We start from the raw sequence: 21,674 nt of genomic DNA, 5'->3' as shown, positions 1-21,674 counted from the left end.
TTGGGGTTTTTTTTTTTTTTTTTTTTTTTTTTTTTTTTTTTTCACATCATATATTTCTACTCCAAGGGGATGAATGCAGCTGTGGTGTGTCCATTTGTGGAGACACTTTATTATTATTACTACACGTCACATTGAATTGCTCAAATAAGTAAAAGTTTTATGTAATGTGTGACGCTAAAGTTTGAATGTCAAAAGGGCTGCCTCTTTCCTTTTACCAACTTCTACAGTTTCTTTAAATGTAACAAAACAAATCTTCAAACCAAAGCAAATCACCTGATATAATTGACCAACCCTTTACCAAACTTTTTGCATTCTCCCCACTTTCCAACTACCCACTCATAAGATATGAAACCTAACCTTAATTGGCATTATTTTAATGATTATGAAATCAGTGCCTGTTTTAAAAAAATATCATTATCTTGTTTTGCATTAGATTAGCAGCCTTAACCTCCTTTTATACATACATATATATATATATGTATGTATGTATGCATATATTCTTTTATATTGTTTGAAAAAAAAAAAAAACTTGAGGCTAGAGATTTGAATTCTAGAGCATAATGTTTTTTAATTAAAAAAAAAAATCTAGACCATAATGTTAAAGATATTAAATTATTACGAAACTATATCTGTTACTACTTTTACATATATTTTAAATCTCAACATTCATTATATATATAAAATATTACTAGACTGCATCTGCAATTACCTTTTCAAATCTATTGTTCTTCCTTGAGATATAAATATTATAAAGGTAGAGTATAATAGAATTGATAATAGTCACTAGTAGTTAACAACCAATACATGCCTCTATTAACAAAGTTATTTAAAAAAAAAAAAAAACAATTCCATTATTATTCATAGTGATAAATCTTGAATATGAATTCCATTCATCTACATTTTATTCCATATTTTATATATAGGTGTAGTTTTAATGATTATTTTAAAATTTATCTATCAATTTTTAATCATATGATATTAATAAAATAATTATAATAAATTTTATAATAAAAAATATAGTTCATCAAAATTTATAACTAAAATCTCATCTACATATATATGATCACGTCATCAAATTTTAATTATTATAGATAAACACGATGTAAAATAACCATTAAAAACTCAGCTATCCATGGACCATAGGGCCGGCAATTTCGGACACGACACGATGAAACGACACGAAAATGACACGAGATAAATGGGTTTAGATCGCACAATTATTAATTGGGTCGTTAACGGGCTGACACAAATAACACGAAAATAAACGGGTTGGATTCGTGCCAGCCCGTTTAACACGCTTAACCCGTTTAGTTATACGAGCCGTAATCGGGCCATAATCAGGCCGACACGACACGACCCGAACCGACACGTTTATTAATCCATATATATTTATATTTTTTTAAGATAAAACCCTAGCTTCTCTAATTCTCTTTCTCTCATTCTCTCTCATTCTCTCATTCTCTCACAGCCCGTTTTATTTATATTCTCTTGTTTGCATGAAGGGTGTTTGATAAAAGAGTTAACTTAATATAACACTCTAACTTTTAAATAAGTTATGGCATGTTGATAAAATTACAAAATGCCAATGGATTTGTAGATGGATGATTTGTAGATGGACTTGTAGATGGTTGATTATATTTTATGCACTTAAATTTTCAAATCTTTGGTTATGTTTTTACCCTTATTTAAATGTACTTGGTTATGTTTTCAAACTTCTTTAGATGTTTAGTAATTGGTATGTTTTGAAACATATGTCATAAGTGATGTTTTAGATATTTTAATATGTGTTGGCTATTATGCATGAATTTAACTATAAGTGATATTAAGTAGTCAATTAATATAGTTTTGAATACAATATAAAATTCACTATTTTTGCTAGTTGGGTCATAAACGGGTCATAAACGAGTTTTTTTCGTGTCGGCCCGTCACGGCACGTTTAATAATCGTGTTCGCGTGTCGTGGCGTGTTAACCGTGTTATTAGCGTGTCGTGTTCGTGTTTGGATTTTTGACACGTTTATTAATCGTGTCGTGTTCGTACTCACTATAATCATATCGTGCTGTAATCGTGTCAATCCGAACACGGCCCGCGAACACGAATTGCCAACCCTAACTGATCCATATATAGATAGCTATTGCGTAAACGAAAAATATAATAAAAATAAAGAAAAGGTGAAAATAATTGGTAACATCAAGTCCTAACCTTTTCACGGCCACACGTCACACATGGGCGTCCAACAGAGAAGCCAGAGTCAATATTACATAGTGAAAATAAACAACTTGAAAAATAAAATTAGAAAGAGAAAAAATGACCTTTTACTCTAGTAGACAGAAAACAACAAAATCATAGCTTTCACAGCTTAACAGGGAAAAAAAATAAAATAATACTAAAACTAAAAGTCAAAAATACATGAACGAGAAAAAAAAAAGGGGAAAAAGTTGATTTTCTTTCTTTTTTCCTTTTAGAAAAAAAAAAGAGGAAAATGAAAGGCAGAGCATTTTTCTAATGCCTAAGCCTTAGCCAGCGGTGGAGATTGCCCCTTCATTTGATCCAGCGGCAAGCTTCTGTTCTCCACCTGTCTCCTATGTAAACGAGGAGCTCTTTTATCTCTCCTTCTTTTCATTCTTGGGCGATATAACTAAAGAAAACACCTCTTTCTCTCTCTCTCTCTCTCTCTCTCTCTCTCTCTCTCTAAAAAAACACTGTTTTCTTCTTCCGAGTGGTAAGAGGCCCAAAGCTCACCAACCACAACAATGGCTTCCTCGTCTTCCCTTACTCTATCCCAAGCCCTCCTGGCCCGAGCCATCTCCGTCCATGGCTCCAACCCTTCCTCTGACCGCGTTTCTCTCTCCTCTATCACAATCCCCACCTTCTCCGGCCTCAAATCGTCGTCAACCTCCTCTTCTTCGCCTTCTAGGATGGCGCGCCGCCGGGCGAAATCGAGCCGAGGTGGAGCCGTGAGGGCGGCGGCGGTGGAGACGCTGGACAAGACGACGGAGACGTCGCTGGTGGAGAAGTCGATCAACACGATCAGGTTCCTGGCGATCGACGCCGTCGAGAAGGCCAATTCCGGTCACCCGGGGCTTCCCATGGGTTGCGCGCCCATGGGACACGTCCTCTACGACGAGGTCATGAGGTACAACCCTAAGAACCCCTACTGGTTCAACCGCGACCGCTTCGTTTTGTCCGCCGGCCATGGCTGTATGCTCCAGTACGCTCTCCTCCACCTTGCCGGCTACGATAGCGTCAAGGTCGGTCATTTCCTGCTTTTCTTCTTTCATAGATCTGCTTTTGTGAAGATTTTAGCAGAAAGTGAATTGGAGTTTATTAATATCATTATTGAGAAAAACAAAAATATTTTATTTTTAATGAATATATACATGTCTTGTTTCTTTTTGGATTAAGGGGCAATGATTTTTGGTTAAATTATTAGGAAGAAGACTTGAAGAATTTCAGACAATGGGGAAGCAGGACTCCTGGACACCCTGAGAACTTTGAGACGCCTGGTATTGAAGTGACAACAGGTTAGATTCTGGGGTCATATACATTTTCGTATACATATATACATATGCATGTGTGTGTGTGTATATATATTGTAGTTTGATGACATGTTTGGTGGTTTATTTGATTTGTTTCGTTTTATTGGTTAGGTCCACTTGGTCAAGGTATTGCCAATGCTGTTGGTTTGGCTCTTGCTGAGAAACACTTGGCTGCTCGTTTTAACAAGCCAGACAATGAGATTGTTGACCACTACACGTAAAACAACTACCTAATGCTAGATTTTGTTGTTTGTTTTTCATGTTTAGGTTCGAAATGTATCATATCTGGGTTAACATTTGTGGGCCTGGTTTTGGTTTATTATAGGTACGCTATATTGGGTGATGGTTGTCAAATGGAGGGGATTTCAAATGAAGCATGTTCCCTTGCCGGGCACTGGGGACTTGGGAAGCTTATAGCTTTCTATGATGACAACCACATTTCGATTGACGGAGACACAGACATTGCATTCACAGAGAATGTGGGCCAGCGTTTCGAGGCTCTTGGGTGGCACGTTATCTGGGTGAAGAATGGAAACACTGGCTATGATGACATTCGGGCTGCCATTAAGGAAGCAAAGGCTGTCAAGGACAAACCCACTTTGATCAAGGTTAGAAACTTTATGCACCTATTGACTTGTTTGTTTGGCATATCTTGCATTTGAAAGTGATTGACAAAACGTGCAGTTTCTGAAGGAATTTTTTTAGTGATCTGTGGATGAAATAAGTCGAGCTGCTTATTTGGTTTTTTCTCTCATTTGTTCTGTGTGTCCACAGGTCACCACGACTATTGGTTATGGATCCCCAAACAAGGCAAACTCATACAGTGTACATGGTAGTGCACTGGGTGCCAAGGAAGTAGATGCTACTAGGAAGAACCTCGGATGGCCATTTGAGCCTTTCCATGTGCCTGAGGATGTTAAACAGTGAGAAGCATTCATAAGTGATCATCTCTTTTATCAGATTTTTATGATTAAATACTGAGAGCACATGGATTTTTTTTCCCCCTCAGGCACTGGAGCCGCCATACCCCTGAAGGTGCCGCCCTTGAAGCTGAATGGAATGCCAAGTTTGCTGAATATGAGAAGAAGTACAGTGAAGAAGCTGCGGAGCTGAAAAGCATCATCACCGGTGAGCTACCTGCTGGTTGGGAGAAAGCACTTCCGGTGAGTAAAGGACTTTCTTTTTGGTTGTTTATCTTCTTTCGTCAAGTATCTACTGCCTTATGTTTTGTAGGCAGTGGGCTATCTGCAAACGAGCATGATTATCTTTTGGCAAGAATTGAATGGCATTAGATTACACATTTCGCCCACATTCTATTTTCACCATTTTGCTTGGTTTCAATAGAACTCGGGCTCATAAGTTTTCTGACTCCTCTTTGCTGTTCCTGAGTTAAACTTTGTGACCGGTTAATTTAGTGAATTATTGTTTTATTTGGAGCACGTGTCATCTCATAAGATCCCGTGATCCCAATTTTTCAGACATACACCCCGGAGAGCCCAGCTGATGCCACCAGGAATTTGTCTCAGCAAAACCTTAATGCCCTTGCAAAGGTTCTTCCTGGTCTTCTTGGTGGCAGTGCAGATCTTGCTTCTTCAAACATGACCCTTCTTAAAATGTTTGGAGATTTCCAAAAGGATACCCCAGAGGAACGCAATGTGAGGTTTGGTGTTAGGGAGCATGGTATGGGAGCCATCTGCAATGGAATTGCCCTTCACAGCCCTGGCCTGTTTCCGTACTGTGCCACTTTCTTTGTTTTCACCGACTACATGAGAGCTGCTATTAGGATTTCTGCCTTGTGTGAAGCAGGAGTTATATATGTGATGACCCACGATTCGATTGGTCTTGGAGAAGATGGACCAACCCACCAACCGATAGAGCATTTGGCAAGTTTCCGGGCAATGCCCAATGTATTGATGCTCCGGCCAGCTGATGGAAACGAAACCGCTGGGGCATACAAGGTTGCAGTCCTTAACAGGAAGAGACCATCTATTCTTGCCCTCTCTCGTCAAAAGCTGCCCCAGCTTCCTGGAACTTCCATTGAAGGAGTTGAGAAGGGTGGCTACATCGTATCTGACAATTCTTCAGGTAACAAACCAGATGTCATTTTGATTGGGACTGGCTCTGAATTGGAAATTGCTGCTAAAGCGGCTGAGGAACTTAGAAAGGAAGGAAAGGCTGTTAGAGTTGTTTCCTTGGTTTCTTGGGAACTCTTTGATGAGCAATCAGATGCTTACAAGGAAAGCGTCTTCCCCGCGGCCGTATCAGCTAGGGTCAGCATTGAGGCAGGATCAACATTTGGTTGGGAGAAAATTGTTGGAAGCAAAGGGAAGGCCATTGGAATCAACAGCTTCGGAGCAAGTGCACCTGCAGGAAAAATATACAAGGAGTTCGGTATCACACCAGAGGCTGTCATTGCAGCGGCTAAACAAGTTTCCTAGGCTGCTCAGCTTTGAACTTTGAACTTTGAACTTTGCTATTGGCAATTCGGTTTCGGTTTGGGTTGGAGACCGCGGTGAAGAGGCCATATCCCAGAGATTTGTTCGATAACAGGTCTCCTTTGTTTCAATAAAACATAATTAATTTTCTTTTGTTGCTTTCAATTCTTCAATAGAGCAACATGAATCAAAAAGAGAGCGTAGGGGGTAAGAATTTTTATGTATTTTATAACAACTCTCGGACCTGTCTTGAGTTTTGTAATGTTCTATGGTTGATTAATGAGGTTCACTTTCCTACATCACTTTCTTCACGCAGGTTATTTTTATTTTTTATTTTTTTTTTCAGTTTATAGTTAAAGCATTTGTTCTACTATTAATATCCCTACTATTGAGTATTTGGATATGTTTTTATCGAATATCAAATATTTTTCTTTCCCTCTCACAAAGTTATAACTTCAAGCAATATATTTTATTATCTCCGAAAGTATTTTCCAATTTGTGAAAATTGAGTGGCAATACGAGGAAAATGGTTCCAACCCACCACAAAAATATAAATAAAAATCAATAAACTAATGGATGAAAGAGGGTAAGCTCTTTGTCCCAAGATGGAAAAGTGGTTTTGTGTGTATTCTAAATGAATTGGATTGGATAATGGTTTTAAGCCATCCAAAAACATTTTGCACTGCCCACGCAGTAATGGGACCCAGCAAAGAAACTTTCATTTCCAGTCTACTTATGGTTAGTGAGAGAAAAAAATAAATAATTGAGATATAGATAAGTTTGTGGTTGTTAAAACTCCTGTCCTCAGCTTGGCTATCCATATTGTCTGATACACATACCACCATAACTTCCTCAAAATGTGTGGTATGGGCTAACAACCCTCAAAAACTAACAAGAAAGGTCTCTTGCCCTCTTTAATCGATTGGTCTAAAAAATACATGGTTAAGTTTGGTGCTGGCAGTGGGACCCAGTTTACAAAAACGACATAATCGCTAAAATATTTATTTATAATGCCACAGATGGTTGAGAATTGTGGCATATTTGGCACATTCAGTTAAGTAGTTTTAGCATATTCCCTCTTGTGACTCTTGATCCTGGCATATGCGTTTTTGACAAGTGCTACACTAATACACAATGCAGGAGACTTTGTCACTTTTACGGGGGGGAAAAAAAAGGCTTTAGATGTCTGGACTATGCTCTAATTAAAATCTTATTTCTTATTTTCCTTTTGGGTGTGGGATTTTATGGCCCCTTTTGCTAAAAAAAAGGAAGAAGTCAAATTTGTTGAAACTATAGCTACTGCTCTTTCAAAGATTAGCATTAATGTTGATTGTTGCATAAATATTCTTGTCGGCTATTAATCACATCTTTCTAGGATCTGTTAAATTTATTGTTACACAGAATACGGTCAAAGGCGGCATTTTTTTTTTTTTTTGTATATGTCGTAAACTATACTCTACTTAGGGACAGATACTTACAAAACTTGTATACGTAAGGCAAAGTGTAAACAATAGACAGTTTAGAGCACTGTGCTTCATTGCGCATAATGTCGTTTTGGCGATAAAAGTGTAAACGATAGACAGTTTGGAGCACTACACTTCATTGCACATAATGTCATTTTGGCAATAAAAGTGTAAACGATAGACAGTTTGGAGCACTGCGTTTCATTGCACACAATGTCGTTTTGACGATAAAAGTGTAAACGATAGACAATATGTAGCAACCTTTTATCAAACACGAATCACTGATAGTGGTCGTATAACAGTGAGAGATGATGTATTAAGGCTCTCTCTCCTATCATTTAAGAAACCGATTCTCATTATGTGATGATGAAAACATGAGTCAGTTTTTTTTTTCACCTATAACCTAGTTAGATTGTTATGTAACTGATAAACATGAGGCATGAAGATAATTGATCCCATTTTTTTTTATTAGTAAACAAACACTTAACAAAAAGAGTTAATTACATATATGTCTATATTTCAATGGATGAAAAGTAGTATGTCCATAAGTTGTGATATTTGCACATAAGTTTGTAAATTAATTCGTAATGACATTTTTATCATTTGTTAACTACATCTAAAATTAATTATACCGCCCACATAAATAAGAGTATATTGGTAATGATATTATATCAGTAACTATAAAATGGACATACTAGTAATGTTATTGAGTTAAAAGACATATTCTAAACATGGATTTTAAAAATAATGATTTCGTGTAATTACTTCTAACAAAAAAAAAAAAAGAGTGTGAACTGCAGGTGAAGTGTAATCCTTTTAATGGGCTGGGAGTCTGGGACTGCATTATAGAGTCTGCTAATTTGTAGGCCTGCCGTTCTCGTCCTGATGGGTCGTTAGGCCCATTAATAGGTTTGGTCTTGCAATGTTGATGGGTGGGACCCCACTTGTGTGTTACATGACACAAGTGGCACCTACTTCTTCTGTTAAATGTACACAACTCGTACCAACTTCTTGGCTGCTGCTCTACCAAAAAAACATTTTTTTTTCTTCTTTTTCGCTCTGACCTACATTCAAAATCCAACTGTCTTGCCGAGAAACGACTATGATTTGTGGGTCCGAGTCCTATTCATTTATTTTTGATCCGTTCACTTTGCTGATTCGAGTTTAAAATTTGAGTTGAGATGTGATTTTATGTGAAAACTTTTTACTGTAGCAAAAAAATTAGATGTGATTGTTTGTGAGAGCTTTTTACTGTAGAAAAACTTGAATTCTAAACTCGAATCAACGAAGTGAACGGAATTTTTCAAGAACTGATCAACTCTTTTTTGCTGCTCTTTTGTTTGCCTTTTTTTTTTCCTGCTAGTTAATGAGATCTTATCATTCTTGAAGGAAAGAAAAACAAACAAAAAAAAAAAACTAACGACAACAAAGACTTATAAGACGTTTGATTTATAAGTTCAGAATTATAATTTATGATTTTAATTTTTAAAATTTTAATTTTTTATGAGAGAAAAACACTCTAAAAAATAAAAATTATTATTCAAAATTAAGAACGAACCTTTAAAATAAACATCCCATTAGTCACCTTGAGCCATATTATACATGTGTTTGTGTAAAGAAAAATGATTAAAAAATTAATTTTGAAACACAAACGTTTTCCTAAATTGTTAGATGGCCAAAGTCATTTTGATATTTTTTTTGAGAAATTTTTTGATACATTTAGCGTATTAATAGATTAAATTTTTTTACTTATCAATATATTTTTTTTATTTTTATATAATTTTATACAAATTTAATAAATAAAAAATTTAACTAATCGATATATTAACGTATTGAAAAATGTTTTTTTTTTTCACTGATTAATTGAGCAATGAAATTATAATTGAAAATTCAGTGTATTATACCTACCTACCCCTTTATCTCTCTCTGGAGGCTTGGGTCCCACTGATTGTAATTGCAATGGGTTGGTGATTGATGAGTGATCTTGCAATCATCCATACCAAACGTTGTCATCTTCTCATAAAAAAAAAAAAAAAAAAAAACGGGGTCATCTTTTTACCAACCCAAATCTGTTGATAATTCCTTTAAAACCCCCCTCTTCATCTTTCTATTTCTTTCTAGTCCCTAAGAACAAAAGGGTACTATCTCCCAAGCACAACGTACAATCATAACTCTGCACAAAAAATCGCCAACTACCACCGGTCAAATTCGCCCCCCGACGTCTTGGATATAAAAAATCAGACAAAGTTTTGGAAATTTGTACATTTTGCCCAAACGAAAAGAATTCTGCTGAGAGATTTTGGTTGGTAAACCCTCTTAGAAAGAGGGTCAATTCCCACCTGCACCCACTTAGCCACTAAAAACCCCAACTTTCTATTCATCCAAACACCCACTTAGAGAGAGAAGTGACCGAAACTTTGAGAGAGAAAGAGGGTAAAAAATGGCCCAAGTAAGCAAAATATGCAGCAATGGAGCTCAAAACACTGCCACTTTGCCAAACATCTCAAACCCTCACAAACCCAGATCCTTCAGCTCTTCAATCTCGTTGAGATCGAAGTTGTGGGGTTCTTTGAGCTCTCTGAGTTTGAAGCTCGACAACAATTTCGTGGGTTGTTGTACGGCCGGTGGCAGAGCCATGGCCGGTCAGGTTATGGCTTCGGTTGCGACGGCGGAGAAGCCATCGAAGGTTCCGGAGATTACGCTGCAGCCCATCAAAGATATCTCCGGCACCGTCAAGTTGCCGGGTTCCAAGTCTCTCTCGAATCGGATTCTGCTTCTCGCTGCTCTCTCTGAGGTATATACTTGGTTGTTGGAATGGGAAATTGAATTTGGGGTTTTTTTTTTTTTTTTTGTGATAAATTGAGTGCAAAGTTCATTAATAATAATGCTAATTGTTATGATCAAGATGGAAAATTGGAGAGGAATGGGAATATATGGAACGTTGAACATCTTATTCGCATGTTTGAATAGGATTAGTTTGAGCTGACTAATAGGTTTAGTTGGGGGGAAATGTGAGAAAATTGCAACAAAGAAGTAATTTTCTTTTAAAATTTATGTTAATTTATGAATTGATATCAATTTGGGTTATGTAAGTCATATTTTCAAGTTGGTAATCAATCACAGTTCATCACGCGTGTTCATCTGTTGGAATGGAAGTAAATGAGAAATAGATTTGATTGCTGAGAACATTAGGGGTCTTGCTTAAAGACTATTCCAAGTTTTCATTCGGAAAAATTTACTTGTTAATTTCAGCTTCATCAATGAAGCATACCTTATCAGAGTTTTGTAATTTGGATGGTATATTTACCCTTGTATTCTAGGCATGATGTCATTGCAATGGTATCCATGCCCGGTGTAACTTTGAGCGAAATGAGCCAACGAGCTTTAGAATTCAAAACTAGCATTTTGATTTGAAGTTTGACCATCAGGGTTGGTTATAGTGCGGTTGCTACCAGCCTACCACCAAGGCTTATGGTTTTCGGTTAATGTTGACCCTTTTGTAATGATTTATTTATAAGAAGCCATTGGGGCTTGGGAGGGGCCTACCATTCGGAATGACTAAAAGAAGATAGTTGGCCTGGGAAGTCATCCGTATATCCTAGGGCCTTCGTTGGTATTTAGTTTCACATCCTTCCCTGTTATACTGTTGCTTGGCATAAATTATTTTGCTTTTCAGTTGGTAGGTTAGAGTCGGATGAAAATAAAAGTAGTTTATTCTAGTTCTTTTTCTTTTTTTCATTTGCACTTTTGTTTTACAATTGATTGTATTTCTGTTTCACCTCTTATTTTTGTACTTTTTAGTGTGTTTCTTTTAGCCTAGTAAAGTATCTTGCGCGGTCATGCAGTAATTCTTTTTTCCTTTCAATTCATAATTCAGGGAACAACTGTTTTGGACAACTTGTTAGATAGTGAAGACATTCACTACATGCTTGGTGCCTTGAAAACCCTTGGACTTCGTGTTGAGGCGGACAAGGGAACAAAACGAGCAATTGTCGAAGGTAGTGGTGGTCAGTTTCCAGTGGGTAATGAATCAAAGGATGAAATTCAACTTTTCCTTGGAAATGCTGGAACAGCAATGCGTCCATTGACAGCAGCAGTTACTGTTGCTGGTGGAAATTCTAGGTCTGTCTGCTTTGCCTTTTCAACAATTTTTGCTAGTAATCTCCTTCTCTATTTAATAAGATACTGCTCACACACACACACACACACACACACACATATAGATATGTATATGTATTTTGCCTTTCTTCAACAATATATGCTTTTATTTCTTCTTGTTATGTATACTTTTTGGCAAGTAGCTTTTACATCTGGGTACGTAACTTCTTTGGCTTAACAATAACTAGCGTTATACTGCCATCTTTCATTTGATGTAGAAATACCTTTTGGTTTCCCTTGCCGTACTGGTAATTGCACTAGAAATTTAAATATTTCCAACCGGATAGCATATATCGTAAGATAATTTTTCTCATGTGTTATTATTACCTTTTGAGGAACCTTTTATTTCATATTTTGCAGCTACGTACTTGATGGTGTACCCCGAATGAGAGAGCGACCAATTGGAGATTTGGTTGATGGTCTTAAGCAACTTGGTGCAGATGTTGATTGTTTCCTTGGCACAAACTGCCCCCCTGTCCGTGTAATTGCAAAGGGAGGCCTTCCTGGAGGGAAGGTAAGGTTTGCATTAAGTGGTGTAGTTTTTTAGAAGAAAAAGAACTTACTTTCTTATTATTAATATGCGGAATTTAAAAGCTATTTATAGGCATAAAACTAACTTAGAAAATCTAACCTAATCATGAAATCCTAATTGGATTCCAAGTCATCCTTATCCGGACCTAAACAAACATTCTATCCGGATTTCTAAATTTAAAAACAGAATCAAGGAAGAGAAAACTCTTAACTTTTAGAATGATAATCTCCTTAAGAGATAATTTCCTAACTTTAAAAAACCCTAGGTCTTCAACACTCCCCCTCAAGTTGGTGCATAGATATCTATCATGCCCAACTTGCTGATAAGAAACTCAAAGCTTGGTCTGAATAATCCCTTCGTGAGAATATCAGCTATTTGTTGTGTTTTTGGAACAAACGGCATATAGATAGCACTAGGGGTGGCAATTCGTGTCACGTATCATGTTCGTGTCGTGTTTTTTAAATTTGCAGTCAACCCGAACACGACCCGTGACACGAAATTTTTTAAAAATCGCAACACGAACACGATACGACACGACCACTTTACGAGTTGAAACGACACGACCTGAAAATGACCCGTGACACGAAATTGACCCGTGAATCCGAAATTGACACGAAAATTGTATATTTTTATTTAGTTTTTTACATATTAGAAATAACTTAAAATTCATAACACACTAAATTACAATAACATCCATTGAAATTAAGCAAATAATAGTATAAGATTTTGAGTATAACTATCATGATATCACAAGTTCATAATAAAATTTAAAATATGAAATGAAAAATATATGTATTTTTTAGTTTTTTACGAGTTTCGTGTCGTGTTCGGGTTAGGCAGGTCCAACCCGAAATTGACCCGTGTTTTTCCTGTCAATTTCAGGTCGACCCGATTCTGACCCGAACATCTTTTTTCTCAACTCTAACCCATAAAATTCGTGTCGTTTTCGAGTCATGTCGTCGTTTCGTGACCCATATTGTCGGCTCTAGATAGCACCTTCTTCTAGCTTCTCCTTTATGAAATGTCTGTCAATTTCAACGTGTTTAATTCTGTCATGTTGCACTGGGTTGTGAGCAATATTGATCGCAGCCTTGTTGTCACAGTAGAGTTTCATAGGCATCTCTATTGGTTTTTTCAATTTCTCAAGAATCCTTTTTAACCACAACATTTCACATACTCCATGAGTCATTGCCCGGTACTCAGCTTCTGCACTACTTCGAGCTACTACACTTTTTTTCTTGCTTCTCAAAGTGACTAAGAGTCCGTTTGGTTCATGGATTAGAATCATTTTCGATTTACGTGTATTTTTTGTGAGAGAAAATACTGTAGCGAACCACGAATCATGATTCGAATCAGGGAACGAATCCCTCTACCAAACATCACCTAAGTTTACCTAAACATAAGTGCAATATCCAGATGTAGATCTTCTGTATGTGACGGAACCTACCCAATCTGCGTCTGTATATGCTTCAATTGTTTTCTGCTTGTGTTTCTTGAAGAGGATTCCTTTCCCTAGAGTGCTTTTCAAATACCTCAGGATTCGATATACTGCCTCAAGGTGTTCTTCACGTGGTGAGTGCATGAATTGACTTACCATACTAACTGTGAACGCAATGTCTGGTTTGGTATGAGATAGGTAAATTAGTTTTCTCGCCAACTTCTGATATCGTGTTGTATTTACCGGATCTCCATCTTTGGCATTTCCCAACATCTGGTTAGGGTCCATTGGGGTATCAGTAGGCCTACACCTACTCATTCCTGTTTCTTTAAGGAGGTGAATGACGTATTTTCTTTGTGAGACAACAATACCCCTTTTTGAACGAGCAACTTCCATTCTCAGAAAATATTTTAAAGATCCCAAGTCTCTGATCTCAAATTCTGAAGCCAGACTTTCCTTAAAACGACTTATTTCAGTAGAATTATCTTCAGGTTGGATGATATCATCTACGTAGACTATCAAAACTGTAATTTTCCCATCGTCGGAGTGCTTGATGAACATAGTGTGGTCACTTTAGGCTTGGACATATCCCTGATTTTTAATAGACTAAGTAGATCGTTCAAACCAAACTCTTGGGGATTGTTTGAGCCCATAAAGTGATTTTCTTAGCTTACACACATTAGAACCAAAGTGCTTATCAAATCCAGGCGATGGATCCATATAAACTTCTTCTTCCAATTCTCCGTTTAGAAATGCGACTGTTGAAGCGGCTAGTCAAGAGTTGCTGCAATTGAAAGAAGTACTCTTACGGTATTCAGCTTTCTCACGGTATTCAGCTTTGCCACCAGAGCAAAAGTCTCGAGATAATCAACGCCATAGGTTTGAGTAAACCCTTTAGCCACCAACCGTGCTTTGTACCTCTCGAGAGATCCATCAGAATTATACTTTATGGTGAACACCCATTTGCAGCCAACCGTTTTCTTCCCTCTCGGCAGATCCGTTTCTTCCCATGTGTAATTATTCTCAAGTGCTTTTATCTCTTCAGAAATAGCTTTCCTCCACTCAGGAACCTGTAAAGCTTCTTGTACACTCTTTGGAATTTCCACATAAGTGAGATGTGAGGTAAATAAAAAAAATGAAGGAGAAAGATTCTTACAGGACACTTAATTAGACATGGGATGTTTAGTGCATGACCGGACACCCTTGCGGGTGGCAATAGGAATATTGAGATCATCAAATGACTCAGTACTAGCACTAGGGATAGACTGTATGGAATCACCAAGGGGCTCGGGACTGAAATTTAACAAAGAATCTGATTGATTGTTACCTGGTTTTGGTTCTTCCCTCAGTTCGGACTCATGGCCTTGTAGAGGATCGGGACCTTGTTTCTTTGAATTCAGTTTCCTCCTTGAATGGACCAAGAGATCTGTATTCTTAGTACCGGTCTTGTTCCCATTTTCTGAGCTGCTAAGATTCTGATTTTGACATGGCAGTAGACTTTTGGAATTTTCAATATGTAAAACATCATTTGTTCCATCCATATTTTCCGGTTTTTTAACATGTGAATCCGAATTTTCAGTCTCAATATTAGGAGTATGTGTTGAATCTATTTCAAAAACATCAAAAACATCATTAATTCCTAATTTGGTTACATCTTCACTTGTACTCTCCCCCCCGAAGATGAGTAGCAAAAAAAGGTTTAGATTCAAAAAAGGTTACATCCATGGTAACAAAAATTTTCTTAGAAATTGGATCAAAGAATTTATAACCTTTTTGAGTCGGTGCATATCCTACAAAAACACATTTTTTAGCTCTAGGGTCAAGTTTTCCCCGGTTATGATTATGAATGTGTACAAAGGCTGTGCATCCAAAAATTTTTATAGGAAGTGTAGATGATAACTTAGATGTTGGATAGCAACTTGAAAATACTTGTAATGGTGTTTTGAGTTTTAACACCCTAGTTGGCATCCTATTGCTAAGGTAGGTAGCTGTGAGGATAGCTTTCCCTTAAAGATACTTCGGGATCTTATTTGTGAAATGTAGTGCTCTAGCTACTTCTAGGAGGTGTTTATTCTTTCGTTCAGCTATTCTATTTTATTGGGGGGTGTCATTACACGAGCTCTGGTGAACTATGCCTTTTTCCAGGAAGAATTTTCCCAAAATCTTGTTAAAATACTCTTTTCCATTATCACTTCGAAAAACTTGAATTTGTGTTTGAAATTGAGTCATCACCATTATGTAAAAAATTTTGAACACCTCCACATCTGACTTTTCTTTTAGTAAGTAAACCCAACTTACCCTTGTGTGATCATCTATGAAAGTGACAAACCATCTCTTTCCCAATGGTGTTGAGATCCGTGAAGGTCCCCATACATCACTATGTATGTATTAAGGAAAAAGGTTTTGAAGCCTTGTATGGTTGTAATGAAAATGTGGTACGATGATGTTTAGCTAATTCACAAAATTCACACTGAAATGAAGATGGATTTTTATTGCTAAATAAGTTTGGAAACAAATGTTTTAAATACTGAAAACTAGGGTGGCCTAACCTATAATGCCACATCATTATTTCATCCCTACTAGTAATAGAAATAGACTCAAGAAAAGTACTGTGTCGGTCTTCTTAATTTGGATCCATCTTCAAAGAAATAAAATCCACCAATCTCTCTAACACTGCCAATCGTCCTCCCCGAGGTTAGTTCTTGAAACTCACAATAAGATGGATAAAAATTAGCTTGACACTTATGATCATGAGTTATTTTGCTTATGGACAATAAGCTACAAGACAAATTTGGAACATGGAGGACATTATGAAGTGTGAGAGATGGAGAAACGCTGACTGATCCTATTCCAGCTATGGCTGAAAAGGATCCATCTGCAATTTTGATCTTTTTATTCCCTGCACACGGTTTGTAGGATGAAAACAGTTTTGAAGAGCTAGTCATGTGATATGTGGCTCCAGAGTCAATAACACATGGACAAAACATATTAGATTTTATACTAGAGAGAGCTGTAATGAGATAATTACCCTTTTGAGCTAAAGAACAAGAAGAATTTGAAAATTGTAGAGATTGAAAGAGTTTGTACAGATGGTCTAGTTGTTCCTTTGTGAACTGAGTTATTTCCGAGTTGATTTGCTCCCTTTGAGAATCCTCACTCACGGTTTGGAATGCTTTGCCATCACCTCCATTCTTCTTTTTAAAATTCTTCGGTTTGCCATGAAGTTTCCAACATGTTCTTTTGTATGCCATGGTTTTTTGCAGTGATCACACCATGGTTTCTTTTTCTTTTCTTCCTCCAGATCAAGTCCTCTAGAGACTAGAGCCGAACTTTCTGCTTCAGGATTGAGCTTCGGTTCTTGGGTTTTGAGCATTACTCTTCGCCTAGCCTCTTCTCTCCTAGCTTTTAAAAACACTTCTCTGATAGATCGTAAGGGTTTTTTCCTAAGACCCTTCCTCTTATTTCATCTAATTCTTGATTGAGTCCTGCTAGAGACATGTAAACTCGATCATTGTCCTCTCTTTTTCACTATTAGTAAGACAATCCCATTCATCTTCATAACACAAATTCAATTCTTGCCATAAAGTCACCATCTCATTGTAGTATGTTGTGACATCTCGATCTCCATGCCTGGATTGCCACAGCTTCGTCTTTAGTTCGAAGATTTGTGATGAGTTTTTCAGGTCTGAGTACATCTCACGTACAGCTTCCCACATATCTCTGGCGGTTGGTAAGAATAGATGGGGTTTCCCAATAGCCGACTCTATGGAGTTGATGAGCCACGCCATTATCAAAGAGTTCTCGGATCGCCATACCTTCAGATTCGGTTCACCCACTATTGGTTTTTTTACCTCCGGTTAAATGGCCAAGTTTCCCTCTTCCATCAATTGCGAGCTTCATGGACTGAGCCCACTCCAGGTAATTCTTGCCATTTAATTTGTGAACAGTGATCTGAAGAGAAGGATTTGCATATGCTGCTAATGGATCTGTGTTGCTGGTCATGACAGTGGTTTTGGACTGCTCATTCTCTGCGGAATCTCTTGAAGAAGCAGAAGTCTTACTTGCTCCGGTCATGGCAGTCTTTGCCATTAAAACTTAAGAGCTAGCTCTGATACCATGTAGTTTTTTCGAAAAAAAAGAACTTACTTTCTTATTATTAATATGCGGACTTTAGAAGCTATTTATAGGCATAAAACTAACTTAGAAAATCTAACCTAATCATGAAATCCTAATTGGATTCCGAGTCATCCTTATCCAGACCTGAACAAACATTCTATCCGGATTTCTAAATTTAAAAACAGAATCAAGCAAGAGATAACGCCTAACTTTTGGAATGATAATCTCCTTAAGAGATAATTTCCTAACTTTAAAAAACCCCAAGTCTTCGACAAGTGGCTTTGTGATGATATAAATGAGTGTTCTTTGACTGTTTTAGTATTGACTCTTCTAATTATCGAATATTATAATTCGGAAGATGTTGATTGTTTGCACTAAGTGGTTTGAGATGATATAAATGAGTTTTCTTTGACTGTTTTAGTATTGACTCTTCTAATTATCGAACATTATATTTGGAAGAGACCATTAATGTTACTACTTATTTTGAATAATGTTTCACAACTCTTATTTTAGTTTATCATTTTGATCCACAACAAATGGCTTTACCCTTTGCAGGTGAAGCTTTCTGGATCAGTTAGCAGTCAATATTTGACTGCTTTGCTTATGGCAGCTCCCTTGGCTCTTGGAGACATTGAAATTGAGATTGTTGATAAGCTAATCTCGATTCCCTACGTTGAGATGACATTGAAGTTGATGGAGCGGTTTGGGGTTAGTGTTGAACACACTGATAGCTGGGATCGCTTCTTAGTTCGAGGAGGTCAAAAGTACAAGTAGGTTTCTTTAATATATTGTTGCACAACTTTGTATATCTGGTTGAATCAAGAGTAATGAGTTGAAAAATCATCTGTCAGATCTCCTGGAAATGCTTACGTTGAAGGCGATGCTTCAAGTGCTAGTTACTTCCTAGCTGGTGCTGCAGTAACTGGTGGGACTGTGACTGTTGAAGGTTGCGGGACAAGTAGTTTACAGGTATTTTGGCTACACCGTATAATGGTTATTATTATTATTTTTTAGAATCTGGTCATTCTATATACATGAGTTTAAGGCCATTCTCCTTTGCACAAGTTCTTTTCCTTGTGAAAACATATTGAGAAAATAGATACAAAAAGCAAGTCAACTCACATATAATCATTGGTGTTTATCAAGGGAGATGTAAAATTTGCTGAAGTTCTTGGGAAAATGGGTGCTAAAGTTAGCTGGACAGAGAACAGCGTCACTGTCACTGGACCGCCACGAGATTCTTCCGGAAGAAAACACTTGAAAGCCATTGATGTCAACATGAACAAAATGCCTGATGTTGCCATGACTCTCGCTGTAGTTGCTCTTTTTGCTGATGGCCCCACTGCTATAAGAGATGGTATGCTTTTGCATTTATTCTGGCAATTGTATTATGCTTTTACTTTCTTGGTTTGTATGTGGTAAACGGGAACAGATGGATAGGTCAGTATAGGTCTTAGGTTCATATCTAGCCAAAACTAATAAACTAATAAATTACCAAATCAATCTGTTTATTTATCTGAAATTTAAAGTAGCAAAAAGAACAACAACCAAATATGTTCCGTCTTTCTTCGAGGACCACTAGTTAAAAACATTATCGTGTAACAGACGCCACCCTTGATTTCTTTCTTTTTTTGTAATTCCCAGTGGCAAGTTGGAGAGTCAAGGAGACGGAGAGAATGATTGCCATTTGCACAGAACTCAGGAAGGTTAGATTTTAGTGGCTTTTTATGCACTTATTATTTCCTATGCCTTATTATACCATGGTTGATAGTTCTGTATCCTTGACATATGGGGATATAATATTCCAGTTGGGAGCAACAGTTGAGGAAGGACCAGATTACTGTGTGATCACCCCACCTGAGAAGTTAAATACAGCGGCTATAGACACATATGATGACCACAGGATGGCCATGGCATTCTCCCTTGCTGCCTGCGGAGACGTCCCAGTTACCATCAAGGATCCGGGTTGCACCCGAAAAACTTTCCCCGATTACTTTGACGTCCTCAAGATATTTACAAAGCACTAAACGTCTATATTGTTAAAGATTCATTCAGAGAGAGAGAGAGAGAGAGAGAGCAATAGCATTGGCTGCCAACATCGCAACCAAAGCAGTGGGAAGGCAAGCAATTCCCTTTTTCATTTGTCATATAATATTGCGTTGTGATTTTTGGCTGACTATACTTTGCAAGTTGAGCTTGTCATTGTTCTCTTAAGAGTTGTATAATCTTCTTGTTTGTTTCTCATAGTTATTTTTGTTGTAAGATCTACAGAACTTCCCTTATTTTTTTTCCTTTTTTAAAATAAACTTGTGGGGGGCAAATTCCACATCTGCAATGATCTCGAGTGTAGAAAACTTTTGTTAATGTATAGGTCTCTGGCAGCAGCACCGTCCTGGATCTACTTTATAATGAGAATTTCCGTGATCTTGTAATGCCATTAGTTGACAAAAACTAGAGCTCATCTCGAAATATTAAATTTTCATATGCCAATGGTCCAGCTTACTATAACTAGCAGGGCATGGAACATGATGCCTGCTTATTAAAGAAAAGGACTAATAATAGGACATGTTCCCTCTGTCTTTTTTTATATCAGATTCACATGGGGCTGTGGTGGTGGAAGCGGAGAAATTAATGCCACACTTTTTACTTTTTTTTTTCTCTCTCTTGAAAAAAGGAACAAGAAAAGACATTAATCCATTTTATAACAATATAACTGAAGCTCTAGAGTAGACATAATTTTCTGCCGTTTATAATCAGCTTGTTCTAACTGAGATCTAGAAGAAAGATAATGAGAAGATTTGACTGTTTAGAGTTGGTTTTTGAGAAATTAAAGAGAGCGTATTTTATTTGTGGATAATATGTTGAGGGAATGAAGAGAATTGATCATGTGGATGGTCAAAATTTTCCAAAAGGGTGGGCCATTTGTTGTTTTGGTTTAAAGGTTGATGAATATTATAATGATGAGTGTAATGTGGGAAATGTGGGTCATAATTTTTGGTATTAATTTTCTTTATCATTACTCTTCTTTTTATATCGACTTCTATTGAGCTTTGAGATGAAGTAATACTGTTTTTGAGCTTGTGATCCTGTACAGTAATGTTTAGCTTCACCCACCCACATGATGCTAGCTAGAGCCTAACATAAAATTGCAATTTAAGTTTCCAATATAGGACTATTGGCAAGAGGATCCTTTTTGTCCTCAATTCAAAGCTTGTTTTGCACTACAAGTGCTTACTAAATTTAACTCGCAACTCTTTATTCTCCACATGAGATGAGATGTCTCATAAATACCAAATAAAAAATAAAAAACAAAAATAAAAAGGAAAATAGTTAGCTAAAAATAAAGGACAGTTGTTTTTATTTGTTAAACTTGGAATTTAATGCTCCATTATGAGGTCAAAGAGGAGAAAGTGTAACATTGTACTACGTGAATGAGTGAACAGACTGTCATTACCTGGACTTCTTTTGAGCTGTTCTTCCTGATAAATTATATGCAATATGTATACATTGTTGTCCTTTTTTTCAGAAAAAATATTGCTCAACTTTTACAGCCACGTTTTTGTCCATTTCTTAGTTGTACTATCACTAAATGATAAGCATGAAACAATGTGTCCCAAGCTAAAGCTTATGACAACTTTAGATTAGAGTAAATCAGAATTATACAGTGTAACACATTTAATTGGCAGCAAAGTGTGTGTACATATATATATATATATGAATTGTCTATAATCCGGTACTATATATATATATATATAAATTGTCTTTAATCCGGCACTAAATTAAAACGATACATGTATATTTTTTTTAAAAATATGTATATTTTCTCTTAAAATATGTATAATGTGAAAAAATATTTATTTTTTTAAAAAAATATACATGTGCAGATACCGGATCGGAAGACTTTATCTATATATATATATATATATATATATATATATATATGCAACACATTTAATGGAGTTTCATCAAGGACCTCCTCATATTTGTAGCAGAA

General features: G+C 36.7%; 2 protein-coding genes across 2 annotated transcripts; both read left to right on the top strand.

The window, feature by feature from the left end:
• Positions 1 to 2,609: 2,609 nt before the first annotated feature.
• Positions 2,610 to 6,270, top strand: LOC21408272 (transketolase, chloroplastic). Its single transcript, XM_010100624.2, has 7 exons — positions 2,610 to 3,250; positions 3,433 to 3,523; positions 3,650 to 3,755; positions 3,864 to 4,146; positions 4,313 to 4,461; positions 4,548 to 4,701; positions 5,017 to 6,270. The coding sequence occupies exons 1-7, from the start codon at positions 2,753 to 2,755 to the stop codon at positions 5,974 to 5,976; spliced, it is 2,241 nt and encodes a 746-aa protein (XP_010098926.1). The 5' UTR covers positions 2,610 to 2,752; the 3' UTR covers positions 5,977 to 6,270.
• Positions 6,271 to 9,482: 3,212 nt separating this feature from the next.
• Positions 9,483 to 20,117, top strand: LOC21408271 (3-phosphoshikimate 1-carboxyvinyltransferase 2). The gene is made up of 8 exons (XM_010100623.2): positions 9,483 to 10,230; positions 11,314 to 11,558; positions 11,955 to 12,108; positions 18,236 to 18,450; positions 18,532 to 18,649; positions 18,827 to 19,037; positions 19,325 to 19,386; positions 19,489 to 20,117. The coding sequence occupies exons 1-8, from the start codon at positions 9,877 to 9,879 to the stop codon at positions 19,705 to 19,707; spliced, it is 1,578 nt and encodes a 525-aa protein (XP_010098925.1). The 5' UTR covers positions 9,483 to 9,876; the 3' UTR covers positions 19,708 to 20,117.
• Positions 20,118 to 21,674: the final 1,557 nt, after the last annotated feature.

This window comes from Morus notabilis, unplaced genomic scaffold (genome assembly GCF_000414095.1).
Source record: "Morus notabilis unplaced genomic scaffold, ASM41409v2 Scaffold100, whole genome shotgun sequence".
Taxonomy (NCBI): domain Eukaryota; kingdom Viridiplantae; phylum Streptophyta; class Magnoliopsida; order Rosales; family Moraceae; genus Morus; species Morus notabilis.
The sequence above is the reverse complement of the archived record's forward strand: the minus strand, read 5'-3'. Positions and strand labels throughout refer to the sequence as shown.